The sequence below is a fragment of the Armigeres subalbatus genome, chromosome 2 (genome assembly GCF_024139115.2).
Source record: "Armigeres subalbatus isolate Guangzhou_Male chromosome 2, GZ_Asu_2, whole genome shotgun sequence".
Taxonomy (NCBI): domain Eukaryota; kingdom Metazoa; phylum Arthropoda; class Insecta; order Diptera; family Culicidae; genus Armigeres; species Armigeres subalbatus.
In genome coordinates, this window is record NC_085140.1 from 203,497,491 (window position 1) to 203,517,410 (window position 19,920).

General features: G+C 39.6%; 1 protein-coding gene across 7 annotated transcripts in view; it reads right to left on the reverse strand.

Moving 5' to 3' along the window:
• Window positions 1-19,920, reverse strand: part of LOC134211513 (protein wech) — a 60,376-nt gene that overhangs the window by 7,423 nt on the left and 33,033 nt on the right. For all 7 annotated transcript variants that reach the window (XM_062688424.1, XM_062688422.1, XM_062688426.1 and 4 more), the window contains 2 exons: window positions 3,551-3,754; window positions 1,612-3,493 (listed from right to left, as the gene is read on the reverse strand). In XM_062688424.1, the coding sequence (XP_062544408.1) occupies window positions 1,612-3,493; window positions 3,551-3,754 (2,086 nt within the window). The remainder of the gene's footprint in view (window positions 1-1,611; window positions 3,494-3,550; window positions 3,755-19,920) is intronic.

Sequence of the window (19,920 nt, forward strand, 5' to 3'; positions counted from 1 at the left end):
GAAACCACCGTACCAAGACAGGCAAAAAGATCCAGGCAACGATCTCCCCATGTGCTCTGTTTTACATTTGATTCTATCGATCGGAAGGTTTATGCGGAATTCGCACTACCACTCATGGAGGTATGTCCAAATCTGATGATTTTCAATTCTCGCTTAACAATTGATTAAGGCTTACAATGAAAAGTAAACAAATTCGATTTTAACACACTTCGACAGCATCCTCTAATAGCTACTAATAGTATAAAAATGTTCCGCATCTTCAATTAAATTACTAAGAAAAAACTAATTTTTAATTGGGCCTATGACGCGTTATTTTCAAAATATGTGTAGGTCCACCCTAAAAAACGGCCAAGCTACTCGTTTTTTTTTCTGTCTGGGATAAGCCTTCTCCAGCTTCGGGCCGATAACGGGATTTTTTCTGAACCGTTATCGGCCCGACCTCGGAGAGAGAAAATATCCCTTCCCGAAAAGCCTTATCCCGTGTTTACTTTCGAAAAATGCCATCTTTTGATTATCTATCCCCTCATACTTTGAGTAGAACTGACCGATAAAGCCGTTAAACAAATCATTCATCACAATCACGGCCGTAAAATCTGTTTTTTTTATTAAGGAGACTCAAATCTGTTTTAATTATCATAATAAAAAAATCATACATATGATGACAGGAAATTTATTGGAAACTGATGGAAAAATCAACCTGTATCTGGTAGAAGGGCGAATGGGGTCGTTGAATAATGATGTCACATGTTTTAGAGGGGAGGGGTCTAAGATTTTGTGACAGTACATATACTAGGTATACAAAAAAGCGTGACAGAGGGGGGAAGGGGGGTCTGGAAATCCAAAAAAATAGTGGACGTCATAGTTGAATCACCCCAATGTCGCAAGAGAGAATTCTCTTCGTCGACTTCTCCTCTTTTAAATACAAACGACAAGCAGTGATTTTCTTTGCAGTTTATCACCTCAGAATGCAAGTTCGCACTGTTTTCTATCGTGCTGAGGTGATAAACCACAAAGAAATTAGCTGCTTGTCACTTAATTTAAAAACTATATACAGTTACAAATTTTTTCATCAAATAGATATACTTCCTCTCTTGCGACATTCGCCCTTATTCCAGATAGAGCTTGAAATATCGATTTTTTTTCTTGTCCAATGGCCTTTAGGATGTCCGTGGATACGTAACTGTGACGGGCCCAATCCAAGACAAGGCGATGTTCGCTCGAGTAACACACACGCGTCCTCGCCATTGCTGATAACTTGCGTTATTACACTCACCTTCGCCTCAGCTCGTCTTGGAATCTATTGTGTCTATAGTTTTACATCCGTTGCTCGATATGTAGACGAAATAGCGAATTTTCGATCCGCAAATATACTGCTGTTACACGCGTAACTGTCCCATGTACAAAGGGAATCCCAGCAAACCATATATACACCATTATTCTATTTACGTGGTGTTAAATATCTATCCGTTACCAACCACATAATTTGACCAAAATACGCATAAGTCCTTTCTTACATATCTAAATAAAAATACTGTCCTTTTAATTTAAAAATTATATACAGTTACAAAATTTTTCATCAAATAGATATACTTTAGTAATATATGTACATACCTTAGTTAGTGTAGAATCAATTAGCAGCAATCGATGATTTTCAAAATCCGATACAATCACATCCCCTTGCGGCGTAAAGCAGGCCCCACGAGGTGTCGTCAATCCTTTCAGGTAGCGACTATGGTTCACTCCGTCGAAGCTGAAGCGCGAAATGAATTGGCCATCGGAGTTGAACAATTGAATTCGGTGGTTGCGCGAATCCGTCACCAATATCTCGCCTTTAACATTGACAGCCACATCCCAGGGGTACTGGAATTGACCGCAGTCTTTGCCGTAGCTTCCGAACTTCAGCAGGAATAGCCCATTGGGGGAAAACACCTGCACACGGTGGTTATCTTTGTCCACCACGATGATTCGGTTTTGAGCGTCGGTACAGATGCCCGCCGGTAGATCGAATTGGCCGTTCGCTGTTCCTTTGGATCCGAATTTCAACTTGAAGGTACCATCCGGATAAAACACTTGCACTCTATTATTGCGACGATCTGCCACCAAAACGTGTCCATCTTTATCAACAGAGATTCCCCATGGACGAGAAACTTGTCCATCTTCGTGACCATCAAAACCAAAAGTTGTGCTCGGCCCAACAGCTGGCTTTGTCGAAACATGCACAGTACAGCCAGGAATGCTCTGTCCTAGAACAGGCATTCCAGGAATTGGCCCAATGCCGATCGATGTTGGAGATGTGCCAAGTGAAGTTTTGGACGACGGTGTCTGTTCCCACGATGATGCGGAACCTAAACGTTGTGCTGGGGTTGAACTACGGATGATAGGACGGCGAGTCAGTATATTCCCACTTGGTGGTTGAATGCATACATTGGAACCATTCGAAAACGAGTTGCTACGTTGGCCAACTAAAAGTACGTCACCTTGCATACGGATATCTTGCAATAGCTCAAAGTTAGGAGCCACAAACGATATGAATTCCTCTTTTGGTTGCAAATTCTTATACATGGCTGCAAATTGCTCCATTTGATTTTCTCCGGCCGTTAAGGCCTTCGCTATGTCCATGTTGTTCATAGAATCTACCGCATCTAAGGTTTTAGTAAGCATATCTGATGTTTGGGAAAGACCTGCCAAAGCTGCACGCAGTCCTGCCATCTGGTCTGAAAGAGATGTTAGTTTTTGCTGTCGAAACTTATCGACGCGTTCCAACAAAGTGCGTTCACGATCTTCAGCGGCTAAAATAAAATGTCTCATAGCCTTACGGATCCTTGCTGAAACATCCATTGCATCTCTTTCGACCGCTTGTGAAAACGTCACTGCACGGTCAATGCTAGCTTTAATATATTTGGTTCCCAGCTTACCGCTTTCGATGATTGACAAAATTTTCTCAGAAGCACCGTGCGATACATTAGCTACCGGAATGCAGGAATGGTCTTTGTGATCCCATAGGGTGCATTCCTGGCAAACAATTTTCTTGCACGATTCGCACAAGTAGCGTAGCACCTCGCCATGTACATCGCAGTGTGGTTGATTAGCCACAGGAATACTGTGTACTCCTGCGGCCGATCCAATTGGCGAAATTGTGTGTATTGAGATCACACAGTGATCTTTTGCGAACGTATTCTTATTATGTCCATGAGTGCAGTCCTCACAAAGGACATCGTTGCAGTCCAGACAGCGACTGATTGCATGCGTGTCGCAGCGTCCACAAACGGCGCCCAGTGAGGAAGCACAATGTGAACTCCCGTTTGATGAGTTTGTCTGTGGCGAAGTACTCGGAGTCATGTGAGTACCTATTGCACCTAGAATATCATGGGACGGAACGCTTCCGCTGGAAGTTCCTATCGCGCCTAGCACGTTAGAAAATAATACGTCATCGGTGAGACTATCCCTTTCCAGGGATGCTGGATTGCTGAAGTTCGTAGCATTGCTACTGGCACTAAAATAAAAGGCATGCGTTACACCCGGTAATACTTATCGGACCGAATCATACTACCTCTGCGGCACCGTTACTGGGCCGGAGCAAATCTTCCCCGGAGCATCCCACCGCGGCAGGGCATTGAACAGGTTCGAGAAGAAAATGTGATCGTTGGAGTTGAAAGCACCATTGCCATCTTTGTTGTTGGGTTGCTTGGGGTTTCCGGACTGTTGAGTTATCTGCATTGATGAAGCACCATTAGATAGAAGTGCCATAGCGGTTCTGCAATGGGAATAGAGAAGAAAATATGACTGTTAGTGTCTATGGTCAATGTTTTTAATGTGTTTTTTTCGTGCTAGATTTTATTTATATGATCAAACTCGCTCTAAACTCTCTAAAAACTCTAGTTGTTGCAAATGCTGAAAAATGTGTGAATCTGGGCCGTGAACTACACCTGTGTTCAGACAAATAGCAGCGGAGACCTTTTTTCATACAAAATGCCCTACTTTGACAAGCTGTAACTTTGTTACCCGATGACCGATTAGACTGAAATTTTGGCAGTAAACTACAAATATGCTGAAGTTTTCATATGTTTAGAATCAAATTTATCTAACCACTCGTTAAAAATTACACACTAGGTCAAATTATTCAAAATAATAGCATTTTTTTAGATATTAGATAGAAATTCAAATGTCATATTCCACATTTCATATTATTCCTATAATCTACGTAATGTCTCTCAGTAACTACATACAAGTTAATAACGTTTTAACCAATTGTTTTTCAGATATTTCAAAAACAAAAACTGCTATTATTTTCAACAATTTGTTATGTAAATGTGTGAATGTAAACAGTGTATCTGTTAAACGAAAATTAAAAATATTACCGAAACCGCTTGATTTATTGGTACACAAAAACAATAGTGTCCAACTAGGAACTTTGTTCCGTCGAATAAAACAAGTTGCATTCGAATCGGGCAAGTCTTTCTATACGAAACGCGTTCAACAAAAAAATATGCATGGGCTACACACACACGCACAGACAGACATGCGCTCAGTTTTTTTTAGCTGAGTCGATTGGTATATAACACTATGGGTCTCCAAGCCTTTTATCAGTGAAATGGATAGTCTTCTGGTACAACTTTATTGTACGAGAAAGGCAAAAACCTTGCATAGAGATACAACTTTCCCAATCCAAGTGTCACGCCACCCCCTGCCAATCATCCACTGTGGCGAATTTGGGCCGTGGCCATCATAATCGTTGACCAATACAGCGATCTACCGACCAGCAGTGCGAAGGTAGATGGCTACGATGTAGATAGATAGATAGCAGTATAAAAACAAAACAATCTATGCACTATATATAAGTTGCTAACCGCTACAAATTGTGTTCGCTCAGAAGAACTTGGAGTCTCCAACTCACCACAACATCCTAAAAGATTTTTTGTACGTGGGTTACAAGGATGGATGGACATCACAGTCAAACGGGATTCGCGTGCAAGCTATGCAGTCAGCTCGATGCGTACCATACCATACCTCGAGTTCCATCAGCTGCAAAACATTTTCACTCCATACAACTATTGAGCCGCAAATGACATTCCGGAGCCAAATCCATGTTCAACGAATTATGTCCAGTATCAGGCCGTGCGATCGGCTACCATCCGTGAGCCCTTCCAACAATTCACGTCGTCGTCAAGGAAACTGCAAGCATTTCCCGTGACGGTTTACTCGGAGGACAATTCAGCGGTATAATGTAGGGGGCCCTCCTTAGCCGTGCGGTAAGATGCGCGGCTACAAAGCAAGACCATGCTGAGGGTGGCTGGGTTCTATTCCCGGTGCCGGTCTAGGCAATTTTCGGATTGGAAATTGTCTCGACTTCCCTGGGCATAAAAGTATCATCGTGCTAGCCTCATGATAAACGAATGCAAAAATGGTAACCTGGCTTAGAAACCTCGCAGCTAATAACTGTGGAAGTGCTTAATGAACACTAAGCTGCGTGGCGGCTCTGTCCCAGTGTGGGGATGTAATGCCAATAAGAAGAAGAAGAAGAAGAAGAATGTTCCGGGTCATGACGTAGGCGTTAATATACAACAGAGCTAGAACCAACTTCAAGTACTGCCATCCGGTACAGCGCAATACCAAATCCCCCGCCGGTGAGTCACCAGTCCTTCGCTTCTGGAAATGGAGGTCGTTCTGCATGGGTACATCGAGAACAATAATCGAATCATCCAGATGGATCGCAGAATTCGCATCATTGGACGCAGAATGAGCCACCAGAAGTCCTCAACTCGCAAAAAAAATGCCGCAAGGCAGGGCGTTGGCAAAGATCTGCCGACCTTCAGCGGCTGCTCATCAGCAGCCTAGAGCTGTCAACAGCAGCGTGTGGGTACACGGATGCAGAAAACCTTGTACGCCTCCAAAGATGTCTTACTGGACATGCGCGTGAAGCGGTACGTAGCAGACTGATACTTGCTACCAACGTGCCGTATGATATTTAAATGCTCCGCACGTTGTATGGTCGTCCAGAACTACTGATTCGATCGCTACACGAGAAGATACGTCGAACCCCTTGTCCTAGGCATGATCGTCCGGAATCAATTTTGGAGTTTGGGCTAGCGATGCAGAATTTCTTGGACCACCTTCAGGCGGCGCACCAGAAAGAGAATTTATCTAACCCAATGCTCATGCAGGAATTGGTCAAGAAGCTTCCAGGGATATTCACGGATAAACTCGCTAGCGCCGCTAACTAGCTTTGAGCTCCCAAGACTCTCAAGAGGAATACGCGGAGAAGCAGCAGCGACCGAGGGAAAAAGCTAGAATTCAAGCCCACTCTACTGAGGCAACTTCATTCCAGAGACCAGTTACCGGTGATGCACGCAAACCAGCAAAGATGTGTGCAGTTTTTGAAAGCAAGGGCCACAGAGTGGCTGACTGCTCCAAGTTCAAGCAACTTGACTTGGATGAGCGGTGGAAACAAGTTCAGAATCGAGGTCTTTGTCGAACATGTCTCAAAAACCATGATGAAGGGCCGTTTGGCCGAAAGTTTTTTGGGCGAATATACCATTTGGCCGAACAGACATTAGGTCGAAAGTTATTTGACCGAAAGGGTCATAAGGCAAAATGGTCATTTGGCCGAATAAGCCATTTGGCCAAATAGGACATTTGATCGAATAGGTCATTTGGCCGAACAGGACGTTTGGCCGAATAGGTCATTTGGCCGAATAGGTCATTTGGCCGAATAGGACGTTTGGCCAAATAGGTTATTTGGTCGAGCAGAACGTTTGGCCGAATAGGTCATTTGAAAAGTGAGGAATGAGGTATGAAAAGTGAGACGTCTCACTTCTCATTACTTATTTCCCACTTCTCACTGTGACAAGTGAGAAGTGAGACGTCTCACTACTCACTTCTCTTTTCACACTGCTCACTGTAAAAAGTGAGTAGGGCGAGGTGAGAAGTGAAAAGTCTCATTACTAACTTTTTACAGTGAGAAAAGAAATATGAGGAGTAAGAAGGAAGACGTCTCAATATTCACTGCTCAGTTCTCATTACTCGCTGTAAAAAGTGAGAAGTGAGTAGTGAGACGGCTCACTTCTCACTTCGCACTTCATTTTTTTTACAGCGGGAAGTGAGAAATGAGGAGTGAGATGCTGGAACTCCTCACTTCTCACTCTTCATTTCTCACTTCTCACTGTGAGATGTGAGAAATGAGAAGTGAGTAGTGAGACGTCTCACATTTCACAGTGAGAAGTGGGAAATAAGTAGTGAGACGTCTCAGTTTTCACACCTCAGTTCTCATTTTTCAAATGACATATTCGGCCAAATGTTCGGTCAAATGACCTATTCAGCCAAATGTACTATTCGGTCAAATGTTATATTCGGCCAAATATCGTATTCGGCCGAATGTCCTATCCGGTCGAATGTCAAATGGTCGAATAGTTCAACATATTTAGCCATATTACTCGTCAGCAAATGACCATTTCGACCAAATAAGACTTCAGGCCAAATTGCCCTTACTGCCAAACGGCCACATGACCTATTCGAGCAAAAGGCTTTATCGGCTAAATTATCAGTTCGGTCGTATGTCAATTTCTTCCAATGTTTGTTGGTTAATAGCCGTTTAGGCCAGACGGAACTCGGTTAGATGACTTTCAGCTTAATTGGATATTCAGCCAAACAGCTTTGCGGTGAATTTTGAAATTTCCGAAGAATTTATTATGGATAATATAGAGATTTTTCCATGGAAATCCAAAGAAATTCCTTTAAAATTCTGAAAAACTTCCCGAACAGTTTTCCGTGAAACTTAAAATTTTACGTGGAAATACTTAAGAATTTTAGTGAGAATTCTAAAAAAATCCATTTGAACTTCCAAAGAATTGTTCTTCGAAGTTTCAAAAAAGTCCCGCGCAAATTACGAAAAATTTCCCGTGGATCTGTCTGTTTCCCGCGGATACTCCGAAAAAAAAACTATTAAAATTTGGAAGAGTATCAGTTGGAAATTCCGGAAGATTTTCCAAACATTTCCATTTGGAAAATCGAAACAATTTTTCTTAAGAATTCAGAAACAGCGTAAAAAAACAAAAATAAGAAACAAATCAAATGAAGAATGAATATGGGTGCTACAAGATGAAGTGCCGAACAGTTCCCCTACTTGCCAAATAAAATTAGCTAATCATCTAAAATGTATCGAATATTTCAAATTTAGTCATAAACATCAGGTCTTTCAGATTCAATCTAGAGATTGCAGTTTCTTGTTTTCAAATCAAATTACATTACATAACTCTCAAAAAGGATCTACAACAAAAAAGAGCAAGTAAACATGTCTCGAATACGAAACAGAGGAAACGATCATTCATTGCAACGATTGCACAGCACACACCAGCATTAATCTTCTGCAGGCCTCGTTCACTCCGCATACTTTGTAGCCCTTTATTCGGCTATGCTTTCCACCAAACAAATTCAACAACAAGAACAGCAGCATAAAAAAACAAGGCTTTATAATAGTGGTGGAGAGTATCATAGTCCACAGCATTAAGTTGTGAGTGAGCATAGCATTCGGTACCATACAGAGACATGTGTAATCCAAAACCGAGATACGAACTGGCTGGCTATACTACGTTTACAGCAATGGGGCATCGAGCACGACAACGCCAAGAGATAGAAGAGGAACCAAAATAATGCAGGGACTGCCTCAACATTTTTATTTACGTTTTCAACTTTTCTTCTTCAGCTCGCTTCTTCCTTCCACCCTCATTTTTCACGTTCTTTCCACGATCATGGCTCTGTATTTGTGCCATTCATCTACACAAGCTGCTGGCCGGGAAGGTACCGCATACCTACTTGCACCCGAAGCATAGCAGGAAAACACCCCATCGAATCGTGATCTCCTCCGATACCCATGACGAGTGTTGGCTGCCGAGCCCATCCAACTATGAAACGACTTCCGCAAACCACACTGCCAGGCACGGTCTATATGCAATGCATGCAACCAAACAATGCAAAACATGTGCATCCATTTTCAGTCGATCATCGAGATGAAGATAAAATTGTCGAATTTAGAAACCATGATCAGTACCGTGGGTTCGTTATCTTTTACTTTAACTTCTCCGACTCATACCAAGTCAAGTTCCCAGACATGCCGTGTTCACACTTATCATGATGATTCACATGGTAACGGCACATATGAACATTACTACTTTTGCCATTGTCGTATATAATATGAGGATAAGAAAACTTCAAGTACGGTAAAAATGTTGAAATGATTGAGAAAGCATCCTATAAAAAAATTGTTGTACGGTTAATCATACGTTATCAAACCTTCATGAATCTATGATGGATGTCTAGCAAGCATTAGCAAGATTGAGGGGGTGCGCTACGAGTATCTGTTTACCAAGTAGGTGTGTCACAAACGGCGTCTATCCTGGCATACTGAATAATGAATGCTTCTCCCGGATATTACTCCTAAGATGGCAGCCACTTCCGCCGTAACAACCTTATTTACTTGACCTACAAGCTACAGCTCCCGAAACTACAATAGTGTTCAAAATTCGCCACAGGAAAATTATCAAAGGTACCGAAAGCGATATATCGTGATGTCTAAGTTGGACAAAAACAAATGCCAAGAATCTTGGACCAAGATGCATACGAAAAGCTACTAGTCGTTTTAAACGCTCAGTTGGTACGCTGGGTTCGAGCACTTTGAACAACTTCTTCAAGTGTCAGCCAGACCACCAGCATTTACACTTGATCCGCTTAGGGCTCGACATATCATACAGGTCAATACCAAAGCTGCATTATAACGAAAGATCCAATCGGTGACCTGACTGTTTGCAATAATTAGTGAGGCATTACGTAGGTGTGTACAATTCACAAAATTCTATGCAAAGTGGGTTCTATGCAAAACATATAAAAAACGTATTAGTCAACCCACCAAAGTCCGAATATCCAATTCCACGCTGTACGCTAATGAAACATGATGTGTATCATTGGATAACATTCAATGGCTGCTACAGGTATTCATCAACATATGCCTGTACTACATATTCCGAGCTTCAATTGGATCTCAAACATTGAACTCATTCACCGGTGTCGAGCCGATAGCAACTAATATTTGGGAATGGAAGTAAGGCTGGGTCAGCCACGCCATACGTAGGAGCAGAAATGAAATCTGCAAACAAAAACTAGATCGGAACCCAGTAAGACATAGCTGCTGAGACAGGCCCAGAGCCTAAAAAAATAAATAAAAAGGTTGACCAGATTATGTAACCTGGAAAAAAAAGTTGAGGCGATAGCAAACATTCGGCCATGTTGGAGATCTATCAAGTCAGCAACACCGACTTGATAGTAATTAGAATTATGGACTACGTAAAGTTAACAGTAAGAGCAAAATCCAGCCACACAAGTGATCCACTACTGGTCATTGTACTCTACTCGCAAGAATACGTGAAACGGTGAATGTTTGCGCTTAATTTTATCATTTCGCTGCAACTTTCACCGTCCAACAATTTTTGCTTGAGTTGTTCAGTGCCATCATAGCCGCCAAAGCGCTCGGTAAAAAGAAGGAATTTCGTGGCTTGCCTTGTGATGGTATGAAATCGGCACGACACAAAAGTGGAAATCCTCAGTTGTCTTCTTTTCTGCAATATTTTTATCGTCAGATTGGCTGCGGGTCAACTTTCGATCACGTTTTCGAAGCATTCGAATTGTTTTTGATATTGAAGTTAAATCAATGAATTAATGTTTTATTACAATAATTACATACAGACATACAGACTCTATAACAAGGCCCGAATGAAAAATTGCCGAAAATAACAAATGTTTGATTAATTATTTTAGAGCGTCTTAGGGGAAATGCTACAAGGTTAAAAGACTTTTATTCTTCCATTTACTTCCACTATTCACTTTTTATGTATCAATAACCAGATACATATTTCGTTTCCTACTTGGAAACTTCTTCAGTGTTTGTTATCGACTTTTAACAAATGTTTGTTAAACGCAATATTTGGCGCATTTTCATCAATACGTATTTTATGGTTTAAAAAATTATGGTTGTAAACATCGTTTCAGTCGTCATGTATATAAAATCAAATAAAAAATATTTTGTTCATTTAAACTATTGTCTTTTCTACTTCAGAAACTTTCAGAAAATTCTTTGGATCTACTCTCAGAAAATCGAATGATCATCAGTTTATCCTTTGAGGAACAGAACCAGAGCCCCTTGCGGACCAGATTTCATGCGGGCTTGAAGATGTTTGAGATCCATTTAAACGAATAAAATGTTGAGCTCCCTAAAGTTTTATTATATTTCTGCAGAAGTAGTAATCAGACCTACCAGACAGTATTGCAACTAAAATAATGACCTAAATTATATGTTGTCACCATAGAATCATGGGTAGGACATTGCCTTGACTGTCCCACTCAGGAAATTCGTGCGTGGGACATGTTTTACCCACTCCCGGCGCCACTGGAAATTTCCAGCTTTGGAACAGCTAGGAGCAAATCACAACACTGACCACCGGAAAATAGACAAAATATAGATTTTAATACATGATACCAAATCACTCCGAATCTTTCCCGACAAAAAGTAAGTCAAATTTTCTGTTGCCATACAAATTTGTTAAGAAAAAACTTAACAGCATTAACTTCAACAAACCACCAAAAACTAAATTTACAAGCTACAATCATCAATTTTGGTATTAGTTCATTTAATACATGTATGTGTGAAATTTAAAAAAATACGAGCTTCGCGAATCGAACGATTTTTTTTTAGGTTTTGTTGTTTAGCTCTGTATTATGCGGTCGAAAAGTAAATCAATTAGTGCACGATTGAATGTGTTTCGAGTTCTGATTTGTGCTGGTGAGTAAATTGATTAGAAAGTGAAAACTTCAGTGCGTGTTTGCTCGTGTTCTCTTTCGGACGCAGAACGATCGTGCATTCATCGAAACGCTTATGCTACGTTTTGACAGGGCAAGTGAATTGAACAACTCAGTAGAATTCAATTGACTTACCAAAAGTCATTCTTTTCGTTCAAGTGAATCGAATTAAGGTGTTTACAAACTCAATTCGCGTTCGATTCAAGCGACTTGCTCAATTCACTTGCCTTATCTAAACGTAGCATTAGTCCTGCTCTGAGAGAGAAGCCAGCTCACTGACAGATCGTTTATTTACAATGTCTTCTTCTTCTTTATTTGTGTGTAAACCGTAACATCAGAGTAACATTTCATAACGTCGGAAGCAACATTTTTTCACTCCAATAAAAACTTGTTCGAATTAGCTGATTTTAATGGTTATGAACTTCCTAACGTGGAACAAAACCTATTTCTCATAATACGGGATCATTCACATAGATAATTACGGGTTCAATTCACTGTAGCAGATATAAGAAAAGTTGCGAACATAAATTGCCAAATACATAATTTTGGTTACGACCATTTGAAGTTCCATCGCAGTGTTTACTTTTTCGGTTCGCAGTGACTGGATCGCGGTGACATTAGGATGAACGTAAATAAAGCGAGCTGTCTTCTCTCTCTCAGGTCCTGCTTATGCGGATGAGTAAATTACTTTGGCACAACTTTGTACAACATAATTATTTGGTGACTACCTATAGATTATCTTCTCGTCGAACTACACCCAGTTATTTTTTTACACGGTTCACAGAAAAAATAATGAAAAATAAACAGCGCGTAAAACTTGACATGCGGAAATTTACGCTATTCTACGCTGAAATGGCCCTCTTCCTAACAATATTGCTTACAACTTGTATGCAATATCGACGATTCACGACAAATATTGTATACATTTAGGCTACTTCTCGTGTGGAAGTACGCTAATAATGACGTTCCATTTATGTGCATGATTTTCTGCGTAAATTTCATTGGATTTTTCTATCTGTGTTGGATTTTAGTGGATTAAGACCTTTAGCGTTAATGAAACTGTGAGTTGACCACATGAACATATTCACAAAAAATTAACGAATAAAGCTGTGAAAGATCAGGTAAAGTCGCTCCAATCACGCTCCAAAACTGAACTTTTGATAGAAGGCTCGGAGACCCGTAGTGTCATATACCAATCGACTCAGCTCGACGAATTGATGTGATGTCTGTATGTGTGTATGTATGCGTGTATATGTACAAAAAACTTTTGCACCTAGCCTTATCCAAGTTGCATTCGACGCGGAATCTTCCCTAGTTTTTTGCTATTGAAAATTGGCCATTGCGTTCCGGAGTTATTAGAAAAACATTGTTTTTCCCCATTTTTACCAAGGGAAAAAAATCAAAACGGATTTTTTTTTAAAGACTGCTGCAATGGATAAATTAACGCAAATAAATGTTAATTGATGGAAATGACTGAATCTATCTCCCTGAAGTGCAATTTTGACCTATCTTATGTGCTTTTCTTGTTCTATAATACACGAAAAATGCTCCATCACCGCTAGGTGGATTATTCTGTTTTTTTTTTCTTTTCGCCCCAATTTCTATAGAATAAGTCATATGAAAAGTGACATAATGCAATAGAAATTGCATACATTCAGGCGATAATATCATTTAAATTTACACTCTTTTTGGCATTTCCTTTATATGCATTACTTTCGTGTAAATTTCAACAACTTTTTCTATCTGGGTATGGCAGAACATCATAGGTCCACATGAAGCAGCCGTAAACTAGCACACTAACAGCCTTCACCCGCCTCCCAACGGCTCCTGTTAGAGTTAGAGATCTCAGCTTAAGAGCGATTGACCTATATCAAATCAAAAAAAAAATAAGGGTCAGTTTTCCTACTAGCAACTTCTCATCCTCCTGGAAATCAGCTAAAGCTATCTTCCTTCTCTCGCGGTTATCCTAGTTGCTTAAAAAAGCGAATCACTGTCGGTTACTGGAATCCACCATCTTCAGACAGAACAACCTTGACTTCCAACCTGACTTGGCCCTCCTTAGCCGTGCGGTAAGACGCGCGGCTACAAAGCAAGACCATGCTGAGGGTGGCTGGGTTCGATTCCCGGTGCCGGTCTAGGCAATTTTCGGATTGGAAATCGTCTCGACTTCCCTGGGCATAAAAGTATCACCGTGTTAGCCTCATGATATACGAATGCAAAAATGGTAACCTGGCTTAGAAACCTCGCAGTTGATAACTGTGGAAGTGCTTAATGAACACTAAGCTGCGAGGCGGCTCTGTCCCAGTGTGGGTATATAATGCCAATAAGAAGAAGAAGAAGAAGAAGAAGAACCTTGACTTCAAAACCTCTGCCATGGCCTAAATAGATGTCGAAAAGAAATTCTATCACGTCTGCCGTAATGGCCTGGTGTACAAACAACAAAGTTGCTATGTATTCGCCGACGAGTACATAGATTTTTAAGTGACATTGGTTTCGAAGAAATGTAACAACAAACAATAGATTTCCCCCTAAGGAAGACAAAATCCCCGAAACTTCCCGTAATGCTGGGTAGACACCTTTGCGTGGTGTGTTACAGGGTAAGATCTACCACGGTCACATTGCCAGCTACAGGCAAATCCTGACCCAACGAAAAACTTCCCTAATTTCCAATGCTGTAGTGCTTATGAAATTGTCGGTAAGTCACAGTAAATACTACACTAATCCTTCCTTCCAACTTCCTAGCTGCTTCCCGACCGCAAATAGTAATATTCATGTCCCTGTTATGTTTTTTGTAGATTGGAATCAAGGATTTAACCCCCCCCCCCCTGATTTCTGATAGCAGTCTGGAAAAGCATTTCAAAATAGGGTAAGACGGTATAATGCGCCCCACCTGGCCAAAACGCCCCCCTTTGATTTCTAGAAAACTAAAACTAACTAAGGGTCAAATTCAGTTGGTACCTATGAATATTTGTAAAACCATCATCCTATGTGAATATGGGAATATTTTTGTATTACTTAATGAAAATATTTGCAAAATACAAAAAGCCACAGTTTTGATGTAACTTTTAATGTTTGTTTGCTGAACATTCTGGAGCGACTCTGGCATACTGTCCGCAAAACTTGCACTGAAACACTCAGTTGGGCAACAAAATTACTTTTCTCAGTGGTTAATATGATATAAAATTGCTTCCATCTTCAAAAATGTAACGATTTTCGAAAACATGTTTCACTGGCCAAAACGCCCCAGTGTAGGCAGGACGATATGCCCTTACCAACTGTACACAAGCGCAGCGAGCCTGCAGCAGTTGCTTCCAAATTGTATGGAAAATATTGAAATGTAATCCATACCTGCTAGGATGGACCTACGTTGGTTTTTCAATGTCAAGCGCATAAGGATTTGTAGCCTTTTTATTATGGGATTGATAAAATACTAATGAAGGGCTATTAAATGATTTTGGTTGAGGTGGGGCGTATTGCCCAGGCACTTTTTAAATTTGATTTTTTCACGACTTTTCAAAAAAGCTTTATTACGTGTTATCTGTAATATTTTTATGTGACTACTCACGGGCAATGCATTTGTGACTTCCTACACTACCAAATAACACAAAGTTTGCATAAATTGCGTTGAAAAGTAAAAAGTTATCAAGGAGTTGCCTTAGGGGGAGCATATTATACCGTCTCCTAACATGAGTATAATTAAAGTGTCCAAACTTCTAATGTTGTGCTAGCGCTTCTTTTATTTTCAGAATTGTCATCACATCTGTTACCGAGGAAAGAAGCTGACGTTACCGTCTACTAATGATGATTTTCTTCTTTTCTTATTTATAGTGAACGTAGTTATTCTGAACACGACGTCAACCATCACTTGCCGAATGGAGCATTTCATAACTTTTAAATAGCTTCGCTCCCAACGAAAAATTCATTAATATAATATTTGATTACTATTTATACTAACTGGAAGCGTACGGTACGGGAGGTCCATGCTTTCTTCCTATCCGCTCGGTTTCATGGTATGGATCGACTTTAAGGGTTTACACATTCTGAGGTCGCTTAGTATCTAGAAATCATCTCTGCGGTACATACTGCGTAGTTGGCCTGGCCGCATAAAAAGAAAAATGACGGAATTTAAAAACCGTCATTTTCCAGGATGCTTTCAAGTATTGGCTGCGCAAGTATGAGATTAGATTAGATTAGATTAGATAAGGAAGACAAAATCCCCGAAACGAAAAGTTGGGCAAATATCATACTCGTTTTACTAAATTAAAGACTGAGTAACCGTTTATAACCTGAGAAATCGCTCTCAATAGATAACGAACAACGATAAAAGAGAAAACCAAAAACCTTTTCGAATCATAACAAGCCATGAAAACAAAACTATCGCGGCGGCCCCCACCGAGGGGGTTTGATAAAACGCTTTGTTCTCGCTCATGTTATGTTGGGGACCATATTTTTTTCGCACAGCTGTATAAAACAAGTTGAAATGCATCATCAGGACCGGTGCCCCCCGCAATTGGGGCTTATTAAAAGAAATTTATCATGGATTGTAGCCCCCCGAATCCGTTCATTATCGTAACGGCTCTCTCATTCTCCTTTGGATTCAAACCCTGAACCTGAGATGAGATAAGACATCTAGCTGTACTTTTTTGAAACAATTTGACTGCCAGTTATGATTAGTCGGTTTGACATACTTCGGTAACCACTACGTTCAGTTACAAGAGGGCACTATGTTTTTGGTTTGGCCGTGTTGCTAAGTATCGGTGATTACCATCAGTTTTGTTTGCAAAATGAAAGCTAGCAAAAGCAAACTTTTGCTTCTAAAAAAAAATGCAACGTGGGGTAAAACGAGGTCTTGCAGATTCGTACAGTGAACTCAACCACATTTGGTCGGTTTCCCAGAAAGTTCTTCAATTATGTCAAAATTTCAGCGCAATCCGCCCATACCGAACCAAGCTATTGAATTTATTCGCCTTATGTACAATTTTTTCCCATAGTGCGTGGGTTCCTCGCAGACAGAGAATACTGCAATCAATAGCTTTCATGTTTTTCTGTTGATTGCAGTACTCAAATTAATTCATGAAAAAAATGTTACTTAGGTCCTTTTGAAAAGTTGTGCGAGAAATATTCTATTTGAGAGAACAAAGTTACCAAGCTTAGAAGGTACTGTTGGAATATAATATAAATGCCTTGGCTTTACAGACGGCTTTTTACGCGGATTTTGGAATTTACGTATACGGCACGTACTGCTGCTAACCGCAAATCAGACTTATCTGGATATGGCGTCCATATACAGATAACTCTAACTTGCGGTTAGCGGCAGCGTATTTCCCGCATAAAAACCGACTCCGACTCCAGTAATTGGCTTCTAAAATAAAGAATCGATTTTTGAATTGATTTTAGGGAACGATGAAGTTGGTCATTCTGAATACGTAAGATTTGTCATTGACTTATAAATCAAAAGAAACGTTATTCAATCTGAAATTAAAAAATAAATAGAAAATGCTTCTTTGACATTTTAGGTCTTTTTGACAGTACACAATTAAGTGCTGTAAATGTGATTCCAAACGCACTAACAAAACATAACAAAACAATCCAAAAAACAGCATTTTTTAGTTTTCGTTTTGAATTTTAAAAATTGAAGGCTTAAAAAATGGGTTCTTTGGGAAAGTTGACCTTAAACAGACTGGTCGCATAAGATGTTTTTTAACCTATTATCAAATGATAAATAATTGAAAATAAAACACAATAACCAGGTATACCTACAGATTTTATCATTTTAGCAACTGCGTTATCAAACTGACTATTCCGGGCCATATTGGGTCCAAAGAGCTAGTGTTCAATGCTATTCTGTTTCATCAATTACCAATAAACAAGTTTTAAACATATTGTTTTACCGCATTCCTAAATTTGAATCGTGGATCGTTAGGGGAAAAGTGGGTAAAACCGACACCTTAAGCAACTTCACAGTTCCCCAATCTAAGAGGCAATTTTCTGGTCTAGAAATTTCATACAAGCATACTTTGGCTCTTCATACATCAGTCCATGAGGACTCAGGACAATGTTTCTTGATAGAATTAGATTTATGATGAAAATGCGAACAGTCCATCTTCCAGCCCAACCAGCTGGGGTGCGCGTAAGATCGACACCACATAAGGGTAAAACCGACACATCAAGTCGTTATGGAATCGAACATCTGAACAATTCTAAATAATGTTACAACCTAATTGTAAATGTTTAACAACATTCATTTTGATATTTGTGTATGAAATTCATGTTAAGGGGTCACTCTTAAACGATGGATGAACAAAATTTTATATATTTGAAATCATCATCACATATCATATTTTATTTAGTTTCTTCTCTAGTGGCTCGGGTGAAAAATATATAAGAATGTTACAAATTTACAAACTCCTGTAAATATTGACCTACATTTAAATTTCACTTATTTAAAAAAGTTGTTTATAACGGCGATTTAAAATAAATGCGTATGGTACAGTTATGACAAGAAATGAAAATGACTAGTTCCGTAGGTGACAAGCCACATGTTTACAGGGGTGAGAACGGATTGAATATATCTTAGAGCAAAATAAGTTTAAAAAATACGGTTCTTCTTTGAGCGCTATTGTTATCCGACCAGCAGGTTTTCCTTGATTACTCAATAGTACCCCCTAGACCTATTATCACGCCCAATGATGAAATTGTATGTAATCAGTCTATGATTAAGTTATATTCCCCGGCGCGGCGCCTCGTTTTCCAATACTTAAATTATATTTTGCGAATGATGAGTCTAATAAAACAGGGGTATTTCGTGATTTGATGGTAGGTGTCGAATTTACCCCAACTGATAACATAATAATGATACGATACATGTGGATGTTTATAATTAGAAAAGTTTAATATTTTTCCACAACATACACAAAATGATGTTCAATTATGGATCAGAGATGAATTAAATACTGAAAATTAACAAATTATTGTCGAAAAAGCTTATACACCGATCCCAAAATTTTAAATAACTCATCTCCTTAATGGTGAAGAATGCTAATTGTCTGTTTATTATGACTCTTACACGTCTCCCCCAGTTTAAAAATGATTAGAAATGCAAGAAATCAAACGTTTATTAAAAGTGTGTCGAAATTCTGTCCGAAAATCACTTGAAATCAGAAATTTGAAGTGGTGTCGCTTTTACCCGCAGTGTCGGTTTTACCCACAATTACCCTACGGATATCTCTTGTTTATTTGTTTATTTGTTTGTATACACTCAACTGACCTACATTGGTCTTATTGAATATCTTAAGACTATTATTTCTCTTGGTAAAGCGGGGGAAGAAATGTGGTTCCAGTTTATGTGAAGATGCCAGTAAGAAAATTTTCAACGACGACCAGTTGCAACTTTTATCTGATAAAGTGCGCAAAGTAAAGCAATGGTCTGAACTCTGAAAGCTGATTATGAACTCACTTCAGATTCAATTCGCATGTCGAGAAGGTTACGATAAACTTATAAAAAGAGATTATCCATTCCCATCCACTAGGACACTATTGCGTCGAATAGCAGACGAGCACTTTCCGACTGGTATTATTGACATTTTTTCTTGTATTGTTGAAAATATCAGTATTTGTATTCACAGTTAAAAATTCTGAAAATTACACACTATGGAAATATTTGAACTCATATTTTTGTGTTCAATAGCCTCTAATTTTACATCCAACTTTTCTTGTACGCAATATTGAATACAAGCTTCATAGTAGCGATGGCCTGTAATTTTAAAAAGTGATGGAAAAATGAGTCGAATCGAACGGAGCCTTTTTGTTACATCATATATGCTGTAACATTTTTATACTGTGTTATATTGGGCCCTCTTGAGGACATTCTAAAACTACTAGAACTCAAAGTAGAAGGAATAACGGATACTGAGCGGGACTGTAAAATAATTCTAGATGAAATTGGCATAGATGAAGCAAAGGAATGGTGTGCTTGCTCCAACCAGCTTGTTGGAAAGACAACTCTACCTTCAACAAATGACTTGCCATCGAAAGCTTTGGTTGTAATGGTTGTTGGAATTGCAGAGCGATGGAAACAAG